General features: G+C 41.9%; 1 protein-coding gene across 6 annotated transcripts in view; it reads right to left on the bottom strand.

The window, feature by feature from the left end:
* Orc3 (origin recognition complex subunit 3) overlaps positions 1–12,789 on the bottom strand; it is a 56,591-nt gene that overhangs the window by 2,749 nt on the left and 41,053 nt on the right. For 3 of the 6 annotated variants that reach the window (XM_045138064.1, XM_045138065.1, XM_045138066.1), the window contains exons 17-20: positions 10,951–11,092; positions 7,609–7,725; positions 6,501–6,580; positions 3,147–3,464 (exon numbers count right to left, since the gene is read on the bottom strand). In XM_045138064.1, the coding sequence (XP_044993999.1) occupies positions 3,212–3,464; positions 6,501–6,580; positions 7,609–7,725; positions 10,951–11,092 (592 nt within the window). In that variant the 3' untranslated portion in view covers positions 3,147–3,211. Of the gene's footprint in view, positions 1–3,146; positions 3,465–4,783; positions 5,139–6,500; positions 6,581–7,608; positions 7,726–10,950; positions 11,093–12,789 lie in introns of those variants that run through there. The other 3 variants (XM_004667300.2, XM_004667301.2, XM_045138067.1) reach the window with 2 other exon arrangements.

Raw genomic sequence — 12,789 nt, 5'->3', positions numbered from 1 at the left:
TCAAGGCCACTCTGAGACTACATAGTGAATTCCAGGTCAACCTTGGGCTAGAGTAAGACCCTATCAAGAAACCAAGAAAGTTGTGATTTCAAATTGCTTCATCTGTAACTTCCTGCACGATAGCATGTTACATAGTAAGATTTAACAGCTGTATAAGCTTTATCTCAGGGCATCAGTCCAGTTTAAAACATATGAAACCATGATTTAGCAAATGTACAATTCTCCATATTGGTTTCTGTCTATGCTTTACTACAAGGAAGTTAAACTGGCATGGCAAATACCTGTAATCACAGTACTTGGGAAGCAGAGGCAAGAGTTTGAGATGAGCCTGGACTACTTGAGACCCTGCCTCAAAAAAATTGACTTAAGAAATGGCTCTGCAATTAAAGGCACTTTCTTTTTTATAAATTTTATTTTATTTTTTTTATTAAATATTTTTTTTAATTTTTTTTTATTTGTTTATTTGAGAGCGACAGACACAGAGAGAAAGACAGAGGAAGAGAGAGAGAATGGGTGTGCCAGGGCTTCCAGCCTCTGCAAACGAACTCCAGACGCGTGCGCCCCCTTGTGCATCTGGCTAACATGGGACCTGGGGAACCGAGCCTCGAACCGGGGTCCTTAGGCTTCACAGGCAAGCGCTTAACCGCTAAGCCATCTCTCCAGCCCTAAAGGCACTTTCTTGCAAAGCCTGGCAGCTAGGTAGCATTCAGTTTCTCAGCCACCAGCATAAAACCAGATGGACATTCATTTACAGTGGCAAGAGAACCTAGCATGCAGGTGTGCACACACACATAAATTAATTCTTCGGAGATGTGAATGAACATACAATGGCCCTCGCGATGGATCACCCTCAAAGAATGGGTTAGTAACTTTTGTTGGGAATATAGTCACACCACAGCTGAAAGAACAGTACAGTGATCTACTTGATATTTTTTCACAGGAAGTTATACCAGCCCTAAGAATAATGTGCTTACTATAACCTTAACAGTACTGCCTCATTTAAGATACTTACATAATATAACATCAGACCCACATTCAGATTTTCCCATTTGTTGTCAAGTGTTTTTAGCCTCCCCACCCATCCTTCCAGAATGCAACCAAGATTTTAACTTTGTAACTGTTGCTTGACTTACGTGTGTTATCATTAATGTATTGAGTTATTAATGTAACCCCTCCTATCCTTTTGAACTTGTACACTAGGATGTTTTCATTGGTAGGTGAAACTTGAGTTTGAGTGCAATGTGATGATATGGTTACATGCAGCTGGGGCAATGTCTTCAGTAATCCATGAGATACCCAAGACTTCTACATTGTTAAATCCATTTGACCTTCAAATTCCTTATTGGGCAATCTTGTCTTTATTGCTGGCCCATCTTCATTTCCTTAGCATTGATTATGTGTAGGCATACCCCAAAACCTGCCCTTGAGCCTCTTACCACTTTTTATATTCATTTGGTGATCTCCTATTTGTTGTAACATGTGTGGTATCTAATAAGGCTACGATCTCATCACCTAAGAACCTCACTAACACCCCCAGGTTGCATTACTACCCTGGGGATCAAGCTTTCACAATGGGCCTGTGGGGGAAACTTAAACCACAGCAAGCCCCAGTAAGAAAAATGTCTTAGGCATCTCATGTCCTAATAATATTGGTCCACCCTATATTGAGATACTGATCATGTGGATTATTTATCTGCAGGCGGAGGGAAGGAAGGTAGTCACTCCAGGGCCTCCTGCCACTGCAAAGGAACTTCAGATGCAGGTGCCACTTTGTGCATCTGGCACATTTCGGATTACTTCAGTGGTCACACCTAAGTGTTTTGCTTCACCTGTACTGTATCTTCCTGTATTGCCACAGTAGCCAGTGCCACTTAAGGGTCCGAGATTTTTTCGGAACTGACCTGCACACCTCATTCACTTCCTATTGCTGCCTAACCTCTGGCATTGCTCTGTGGCTAGCATATTCCTGCCCTGAAGGCTTCTGTTGGCAGCTGTTACCTCCCTAGTGTGTCACTGTACACTTTTGTGGGTAATTCTTTCACCACTTCTGAGGTTTGGCCTGAGTCATTTCAGTGAGCTTATTATGACCACTGTGTACAATTGCAATGCAACATACTTTTTACCCTATAATTTAACTGTTCTACTTTACACATGTGCACATATCTAAGAAGTACCTAAAACATGGTATATATTCACCATTTGAATAAACAGCAAATTCAGTTCAGGTTTCAGATTGGTATTTCATTAAACGAAGGAAAAAATGAAACTGAAGACCCCAAAAATAGGCAATTCTGGTTGAAACTTTGCAACTGGATTAAGAGCATTGAATTGGCATTTTATAGGGTCCACTAGTAGTTACCACTAACTTCATGCCTTGAATATCCCAGGCTTTTGGCTATTTAGTATGACTAGTTCTGGCACCTTGGGGCTTCACCATCTGCTTTATCTCTGGTGGCACTTTTGACAATGTCTTTTTGGGATATTTCATTTCCATTGTGCCACGTTTACCTGATCTTCAGAAATTGAGGAGATCACTGTAGTTTTGAGCATATGCACTGAGACTGCATGAATACAGCTAGGTGCCAGGAAAATGAAGAAATGGGAAGCCAGTGCTGAACACAAATGAATATTTGCCCTTCTTCAGAACACGAGGACCACTGTACTTTATGTGCCTGAGGTGCTATGCTGTCAATGAAGCATCTAATCTGGGCCTGGTAATACATGCATATAATCCCAACACTTGGGGAGCACAGACAGGAGTATCATGAGCTTGAGGTCAGCCTGGGCTACATGGCAAGTACAATGCCAACCTGGGGAGAAGAGTTTTATTTGGTGTTTATATCATCTCAAAGCTTTAGGAAAGCCTATACATAGTGGTGATGTCCTTATGAACTCAACATTCGAACACTAACAACAAAGTAGTGGAAAATTTTCCCACTGGTCAACTGCCTGAAAGATGAAAACGGGCTGGAAAGATCCCCAGCACTGGAGGCAAAGTGAATTCTAAGCTCACCAGTGAACTAGGATATATTAAGCTAGAAAGCCTGTCTGAATAAGGTAGAATGCCCCTGAGGAACACATGCCTCCACATGCTCTCACACACAGACACATGAAAACACCCCAACAAACAAGGCAACAGGTTGAAATCCTTAAAACGTCTACACATTGTTAACCAAGACTTAATAACCATTGTGAAACATGGGTGAAGACATTATTCAACGGGAGAACAGCTAGAAGGCCGAAGAATATGGTGGTAATCTGCTGTGAAACTCAAGGAATCGCACTGTGTTGTCTTGCCAGATGGCCTTTCAGGGATCCCTGGAATTGGCTGTGCTTTGACAAAGAGATCTGAGCTTGTACTTGTCCAGCTACCTGTCGTCATCAGTTCCTTAGCTTTCAAGCTGAGTGTTCTATGTGCATATGTACAGGTATTCACTTCTGTTGAGTCAGATGTTTTGGCATCTCTTAGATGAAGATGTTAAGATTTAAATCATTAATGCTACTGTGGCCGTTTTTTAAAAGAGCTGATCCGGCACCTTGGAGTTTCCCCTTCTTGTAGCCATGGCAACATTTTTGATGCTTTGCTTTTGTGATACGTCTCATTTAGTGTTTTTATGTATTTAAAGTTAAGATTATGCCACCTAAGCCTGTCATGTTGCCAGAGCTTTAAGCCGTGTTAAATCTTACTCGATCTCCTTTCCTGTTTCAGAGGGAGGTGCATACACACGTGCGAGTGCCCCCTGCAATCTCCACTCACTAAGCTGTGCTGACAAGGTTTTCTGTTTAGCTCTTTCTCTCATCCACATCTGTATGGCAACTGTGGTGAGTTAGAAATCCTACACTTCTTGTTGGCATGCAACATAAAATAATGAGCTTTCAGTGTCCTGCGAAGTTCTTGTCATGAAGAGATCTTGATGTCATTTCACCCACAAGCCTTTCTTTTGAGTTTTTAAAGCTTGGGGTATGACTTATAAAGGCCTTCTTAGCTTTAAGTCTCCATTACTCATCTAGAAGTTGGGTATTTACTGCCATTAAGTGTAATGCAAGCTTGTGGCCTTGTAAGTTGCAAGACTAAAGAAAATGGGGAAGAACAGAGTGTGGCGGTGCACACCTTTAATCTCGGCACTAGAGGCAGAGGTAGGAGGATCGCTGTGAGTTTGAGGCCAGCATGGGACTACATACAGAAGGGAGTTCCAAATCAGCCTGGGCTACCATGAGACCCTACGTAAAAAAAAAAAAAAAAGTTCATGAGGGCTGTAGAGATGACTCAGCAAGTTGGTGCATTTGCCTGTAGAGTCTGACAACCAGGGTTCAATTCCCCAGTCTCCATGTGTAACTGGATGCACAAGAGTGATGCATACTTCTGGACTTGGTCTGCAGCAGCTAGAGGCCCTGGTGCACCCATTTCTCTCACTCTGCTTGCACATAAATAAAATAATTTATTTGAAAAAGAAAATGAGGGCTGGAGAGATGGTTAATGGTTAAGGCACTTGCCTATGAAGCCTTAGGACCCAGGCTGGATTCTCCAGAACCCATATAAGACATGCTCACAGTGGCACATGCATCTGGAGTTCATTTGCAGTGGCTAGGGGACCTGGCACACTTGCTCGCTCTCTCGCTCATAAATAAAATAAGCAAATGAGGCAGAGAAAGTTTAGAACCTTTACAGCAGTGGAAAGAAACAAATCTGCAAGCATTCATGTTACATTAAGACACTAAGGTGAAGTATGTTAGTGCAAGAAATTGGGAAAAGAGAAATAAATGTTGCTATAGCAATGACAGGTCACTCTGAATAAAGAAATTTAATTCAGTTATATACTAATACATGTACTTTTTCAAGAATTAATTACTCATAACTTAGTAATGACATTGTGAAAACCACAATGATAATGTGTAAAAGGATTTAGTCACTCAAGGTGCCTGTTTGGGGTCAGCGGCGAACTTGTGGTTAAGCATTCAAGAGGATCACATGCTCACCACAGGTCTCCTGTGGCAGAAGCTAGATGCAGTTCTACTTTCATTCACTGGCTCTTTAGCAGCCTCCCCAAGTCAGCCTTGCCACATGGTCAGTCTTCTGTTTGGTGGGTTTTATAAAGCCCAGGAGTTCTAGTTCAGAAACAGCTCGGATAAAGCGAGCACTGGAAACGCTAGCTAAAGAAAATTTTGACAGAAAGGCTAAAACTTCAGTGTTGAAATAACAGCTGGTAAACTGAAGAGTGGCTGGAATACATAGTATTCAATTAGATGTAATAATATACTGTTAATATGACACAAATGGAGGGTGGAAAGATGGCTCAGCAGTTAAAGGTACTTGCCTGCAAAGCATGATGGCCCAAGTTTGATTCCCCAGTAAAAAAGCCAAGTGCAAAGTGGTGCATGTGTCTAGAGTTTGCCTGTAGTGGCAGGAGACGCTGGTACACCCATACTCTGTCTCTGCCTGTTTCTCTCTCTCCCTCTCTCTTAAATAGATAAAATATTTTTATTTATTTATTTATTTTGGTTTTTTGAGGCAGGGTCCCGCTCTAGCTCAGACTGACCTTGAACTCACAGTGATCCTTCTACCTCTGCCTCCCCCCCCCCCCAGTGCTGGGATTAAAGGTATGCGCCACCACGCCTGGTTTAAAATTTTTTTTTTAGAGACACAAAAGTAGTTGAGCTTATATACCATATGCTTACAATCTCAGAACTGGGAGGCAGAGGTAGGACACTAGGTGTTCAAAGCTATCTTCAGCTACACACAGAGTTTGAGGCTAACCCATGTTACATGAGATCCTGTCCCAAAAATGAAAAATAAGGAGGGCATGGTGACACACATCTTTTTTTCCAGCACTGATGGTGGAAGTAAAAGGATCATTGAGTTCAAGGGCAGCCTGAGCTACAGTGAGACCCTACTTTGAAAAACCAGGAAAAAAACAAAGTACAGAACACTTGACTACATCTTCATTTTCATATAGTGAAACAACTCTGCCCCTCTCTAGCTTCTCAAAGTACATTAGAAGAGTTCAGAATCCAATAATAACAACTTCATTATTGGATAACTTTGGAATACAAATTTGTAACAAATTAGGTTTGATTTCATTTTAGATTAAATTCAGAATATCTTTAGGTTGCTCTGGAATGATACAGGTAATATTAGTATGTAACACAACTTTAACTCTCTAAATGTAGATTTAGATAGATAAAATATTTTTTAAAATTCACTTATTTGGAGTAGAGATAGAAGAGAGAGAGAATGTGCACGCCAGGGCCTCAGCCGTTGCAAATGTACTCCAGATGCATGGGCCACTGTGCTACTGGCCTTATGTGGGTACTTGGGAATTGAACTCAGGCCGTTAGGCTTGGCATGTAAGCACCTTAGCCACTAAGCAATCTCTCCAGCCCATAGATTAAGTATTGTTTGGTACTAAGGACTGAACACAAAGGTTCACATGCTACACTCCAGCTCAAACTGTGAACTTGTATTCTCTACTTAGACAATGTACAACTGGGTTAAAGGATACTGGATGATTTCATTCATCTCTTCTGAGGTGGCAGAGTTTACATCTGTTTTTTCTGCAGCTGTCACAACTGTTGCGAATGCCTTTTGTGCACAGAAGACAGGAAAATAAGCATTTTTAGTTGCAAATACCTTTTGTTATCCTTGGGATTCTGAAATTAAGCAGGGTTTAAACCTGCTGCTACAGGAAGCTGACACAATTCAAATTCTCAAAATTACAGATTGTTTTAATCAGTCACCCATTAAAAGACGATGCAATTGCTCCTGAGTATGTTGCTTCAGAGAAGTAAGAAACAAACAAACATACAAAAAAAATCACAAGGTCAAAATTGAAATAGCACGGGCTGGAGGGATGGCTTAAGAACCGCAGTTCGAGGCTTGATTCCCCAGGGCCCATGTAAGCCAGATGCACAAGGTGCATGCATCTGGAGTTCATTTGGAATGGCTGGAGGCCCTGGCACTCCGCTCCCATTCTGTATCTATCTATCCCCCCACCCCGTTGCTCTTAAATAAAAAAATATATATATATTAAAAAACCATTGAAACAGCAAAGAAAGTCCTGCCTCCTTTACTGTCAAGTCTTTCTCCCTCCAAGAAAAAGCAGACTTTTCTTGGAAGCAGCCAATTAGATATGTTTTGAGTGGGCCTATCAGTCAAATTCGGCCTTCAACAGAGTTAATGGAAGTCTCTGTAGCCTTTTCAATGACTTTGTTTAGGACTAGCACTGGGTTATCCACTGCCTTGCCATTCCTTGTTCTTGACTGATAAATGTGCCGTTACTCCAGTTTGTGCTTTCCTGCAAGGAAGGAAGTGTCAGTGAGCACTGTGTTCATTTTGCAGCATGCCATGAGAACTGGCCTTCAATGGCTTAGTGCTAGTAGGTCAGCTCACAGGCCCCGTTGACGTCACGGACACAGGGCTGACTGGCCGAGCAGTGCACGAGTAGAGCAAAGGTGGGAGTGAAGACCGCTGAGCTGCTGCTTCCCGAGGAACATCTGAAGTACAAGCAGCTTCTGCTTTCCAAACAAAACTCTGTTCAGAAGTGCCAGATCTATTAAGGCCACTACAGGTAGTTAAACAATGCCCCGCTTGCTGTTCTGTCCCTGACCTACCTCTGACCAGTCCACCAGGTTGATCAGCCGGCCACACTCCAGGTGCAGCTTATAGGCAATGCAGATGTCAGGAGCAGTGTGCGGGATGCAGCCTTCCTCACCTTCCAGTGCTTCATTCTGAAAGGGCAGCAAGCCAAGTGCTTAGGGCCCTCCTCACCAGGTTTAGTAAGCAGACTCTTAGCTTCCTTCATTTAGTCACACACAGCTCTTATTTAGGCTTAGGACTTGGTCATAATCCTAACCACTAGAAAACTGTTTCCAGAAGAGAACACAAGTATTTTCACTTAAATTATAAATTACTTCCTGAGATCACAATAGACTTCTTTTTTTCCCCTGGCAGGGTTTTTATGAAGCTCAGGCTACCCTTGAACTCATTATGCAGCCAAGGATGGCTTAGAACTTCTGATCATTCTCTCACTACCCAAGTATGGTAATTACAGGCAAGCACCAACCACCACACCTGCTTTTTATGCAGTACTGGGGATCAAACTTGGCCTTTTGTATGCTAGGCAGGCACTCTGACAATAAGTTACATTTCCAGGCCCACCATAATGCATTTCTAATTACATAACAAGTTTATAGAATTCTTAGGGAATATTTGATTGCAAAAAAACCTACTTCCAACATTTGTCACTAGCAGCTACGATAATGTATTATTAACTATGCACATACCACCACTAGGAGTGTAAGTTCTCTTTTGGAGAAAAAACTTTGTTGCCAATATTGCAGGTCTCATATATTAGCCCATGATGGCTTCAAATTCCCTATATAGTCCACATCTGCCTAGCGTTACAGATCTTTTTTTTTCTCCCTAAATATGGCACAGAAGGGCTTCCAGTTGCTGCAAATGAACTCAGGATGCATGCGCCACTTTGTGCATCTGGCTTTATGTGGGGTATTGAACCCTGGTTGTTAGGTTTTGCATGCAAGCACTTACCCACTGAGCATCTCTCCAGTTCACACTACGGATTTAAAAACCTATAGCAGCTACAGTATTTTTTCAACCTATTTGAAACCCATGGTTCCTATTAAATGCAAAATCACATAAACAAAATGCACAGTACTTTCCCCCAATGACTAAAAAAAAAAAATCACACCTAAGATGTTAGAATCTATATGAGTTTTAATTTGCAGTTTGTATATTAAAACTATTTTTCAATCTCTGAACATGAAATTATCAAGTTCCTAATCACCACTATTATGACCAATGACTGACTTTTAACTTCCTACCCAGCATTCTTTTGCCTTCACTACTTTCCAACAGAAAACTAGTACTTCAGGATACTTCTCATGGGTTTATAATGAAGTCATTGTGAGCTCTGTATGGTTTTTCTTTTTCTTTTGTTTTTCAAGGTAAGGTTTCATTCTAACCCAAGCTGACCTGAAATTCATTATGTAGTCTCAGGGTGGCCTTGAACTCACAGTGATCCTCCTACCTCTACCTCCCAAGTGCTGGGATTAAACATGTGCACCATCATGCCTGGCTTTAAAAAATTGTTTTTAAATTTTATTTCTTTTTATTTTTCCTTTTCCTTTTTTTTTTTTTTTTTTTTGAGGTAGGGTCTCACTCTAGCTCAGGCTGACCTGGAATTCACTATGTAATCTCAGGGTGGCCTCAAACTCACAGTGATCCTTTTACCTCTGCCTCCCATGTGATGGGATTAAAGGCATGCACCACCACACTGGCCTTAAAAAGATTTTTATTATAGAAAGAATGGGCACGACAGGTCCTCTTGCCACTGCATACAAACTCCAGATGCATGTGCTACCTTTCATGGGTACTAGGAAATTGAACCTAGGCAGTCAGGCTTTGCATACAATTACCTACAACCTCACTGAGCATTCTCCCCACCCTTAGCACTGTGCTTTTGCTTCTTTTTTCAAAACAGGTCTAACAAGTTCATGGTGGCCTTGAACTCAGTGATCTTTTTGCCTCAGGCCCATTAGGGCTGGAATTATATGCATGTGCCACACCATTCTCAGCTTGGAATCTCTTCCAGTGTGTCTTGTGAAAGGTTTTCTCTAATTTAAGTGAGTTGATAATTCACAACTCTTCCAAATTATTTCACATATGTTTGGGTAAAGAAGTTCTGCCTGCCTGTCTGCCTACTTCCATACCTACCTTCAGCTTCCTGAATGCTCAATGTACTCACCCTACTGTCTCAAGGGTGTTTAAGAGGCTGGGGAGATGGCTCAGTGGATAGAGCACTTGATGTGAACTTTGGGCATCTAAGTTCAGATCCCCAGACTCACACACAAGTCAGTAATCCCAGGGCACCCACAGAAAGAAAGGGATGCAGATAATATTGAGAGACCCTGGAAAATGAGAAGCACCCAAGAAAGTTGCCTTCTGACCTCCACATGCACAAAGCAACAGGGGTATGCCTGTGCCCCACATAAGCATGACCCAAATAAATCAAATTTGAAAGGACTGACTGGGAAGAAGGGTACTGATGGGAGGGGCAGGAAGACAAGAGGGTAAGTGGAGGAGAGTAAGATCAACATATATTATACACATGTATAAAAAAAAATTTTTAAAAGGGCATTTTAAAGATTCTAAATTGTCTTCACCTTGTAGAAATTAGTGACAGCAGGTCCAGGTAGGTGGCTCTGCCTAGTGCACTGCCTCAGAAGTTATGTAGCAGACTGCTAGATAACCAACCCCACACTTAGCTCTGCAGGCACTTTGAGGATAAATTATTTTGTTACTTAAAATGCAGGATGAAATCTCAAATCACTTTTTTTTTCCCATGAGAAACCACCATTTGGATCAGTAAGTACTTTCATTAGGACACATCACCTGACCATTGACCATCTTATTATATCTGTAGGAAACACTGATTTTCCTTGAGTTAGTAGCATTATATTCTCAAGTTTGTGCTCATGATGTTTTTTTAAAATTTAATTTAATTTTTTTTTTTCTCTTTTGAGAGAGAGAAAGAATGGGTGTGCCAGGGTTTTTAGTTGCTGCAAACTGACTCCAGATGCATGTGCCACCTTATACATATATCTTATGTGGGTCCTCAGGAATCAAACCTGGGTTCTTTGACTTTTGCAGGCAAGCACCTTAACCACTAAGCAATGTCTCCAGCCCATCATGATCTATTTATCCCATGAAAAGTAAGCAGTTTTATATATGTGAAAATATGTACCCTCAGTTGACTACTGATTGGTATTTTCACTGCAGCAGAATATTCCTGTATAATCTAAATTGTTCTTCCGGTGCTGCCAACTTTCTGCTCAAAAAAAAAAAAAAAGCCAAAAAACATGAAAATAGAACTTTAAGTAACAGTGAAGTCCAGGCCAGAGTTTAGCCATCAGAGGGCTGGGTCTGCTTCTCACCTTCAGATAGTAATGAGGGTTGTGGAGAGCAGCGTGGAGGGCCATGCGTGGGGCAGCATTTAAATGCTCACGAAGCATGCGGGCACCGCAGAAGTACACTACCTCATGCAGGGGCTGCGTCTCAGGAGGCAGGAGATGGTCTCTGGAACGAACAGCCAAAGCCCACTGTCAACTCGCACATGTGTGCAGGCTTATACTCAACACAGAATTTTGTCCATCCTTTATAGACAACTCAACAATGCTTACTTGAAACAACCAATACACTGGTTCTTACAGTTCATTTCATCCATGTAATCTGTTAAATACTTCATCTGTACAAGAAACATTTCAGTTCTCAGTTAACCCTTTAGAAACAAGTGTATGCATATTACATCTATACACAACATCTCTGCAGCAGAACTTGGGAAAGTGCTGCTGGGCGCCTAACTCAGAAAGCAGAGCTCTCTGCATTCCCTACTACAACAAACACTGTGCTCTGAAACAGAGCTTATAAAATTTTTTTGTGGCCGGGCATGGTGCCGCACATCTTTAATCCCAGCACTCTGGAGGCAGAGGTAGAATTGCCATGAGTTCAAGGCCACTCTGAGACTAAATAGTTAATTCCAGGTCAGCCGGGACCAGAGTGAGACCTTACCTTGAAAAAAAGAAAATTTCTGTGGATCACAAAAATGTGTCTTAGTTCGTATCTTTCATGGAAGTTCTTTATACACCAGAATTGTTATTTACTTCAGAGAAAAACACAAGCTAGCCCAATAGATAGGTGCTTAGTAGACACAGTGTTGTGTGCATGCATGAGGACCTGCGTTTGGACCAACAAGGGTGTGGCAAGGCCTACCTGTAATCTGATACTAGGATGGAAGAGACAGGAGGATTCATAGGACTCTTGGCTAATTACTCTAGACAAATTAATGAGCTCTAGGTTCAGTGTGAGAACCTGTCCTCCGCTCCCCCCAAAAAATGGTGTAGGCTGGGTGTGGTGGTGTACACCTTTAATCCCAGCACTCAGGAGGCAGAGGCAGGAGGATTCCTGTGAGTTCGAGGCCAGCCTGGGAGTACAGAATGAATTCTAGGTCAGCCTGGGCTAGAGTGAGACCCTACCTTGGGGGGAAAAAAAAAAAAAGGTGAGGCTAGAGAGATGGCTCAGTGGTTAAGGCGCTTGAAGCCTAAGAACTCGTTTAAATCTCTATGTCTCACATAAGCCAGGCACATAGTGACACAAGTGCACGTTGTCACACATGTGCAAAAGGGGGCGCACACATCTGGAGTTCGAATGCAGTGGTTAGAGGCCCTGGCATGCCAATTCTCTCCCTCTGAACCCCCCAACCTTGCATTAAAAAAAAATAAGGTGGAAGCCAGGCATGATGGCATATGCCTTTAATCCCAGCACTTAGGAGGCAGAGGCAGGAGGATCACTATGAGTTTGAGGCCAGCCTGGGCTACAGTGAGACCCTACTTCAAAAAACAAAAGCCAACTGAGGAAAACCTGATAACACATTTGACAGAGTGTCAATCAAAAAATTCAGATTATTGCCTCACATTTGCAATCCTGTCCTATCCTTTTCTTTAATGTCTTTACATTTAATATTTAGAATTCCAGGCACATCCAAAGGCAAAGACACTTCAGATATCTTCATAGAATATCCCTCAGAGACAAAACACATCCTAATGGAGGCCTGTACTTACATTCCACTGACATATATCAGCTGACCAACAAAAAAGTATCATAAATCACAAATTCTGTCCAAATGCAGGCCTCAACCTCCCAAGTGCCAAAAGTATAGGCATGATCCACCATACTCTTGACTCTTAATTATAAATTATAATTTTCTTTTGCATACT

This window comes from Jaculus jaculus, chromosome 19 (genome assembly GCF_020740685.1).
Source record: "Jaculus jaculus isolate mJacJac1 chromosome 19, mJacJac1.mat.Y.cur, whole genome shotgun sequence".
Lineage (NCBI taxonomy): Eukaryota > Metazoa > Chordata > Mammalia > Rodentia > Dipodidae > Jaculus > Jaculus jaculus.
Note: the sequence above shows the minus strand (reverse complement) of the source record. Positions and strands in the feature narration are given on the sequence as shown.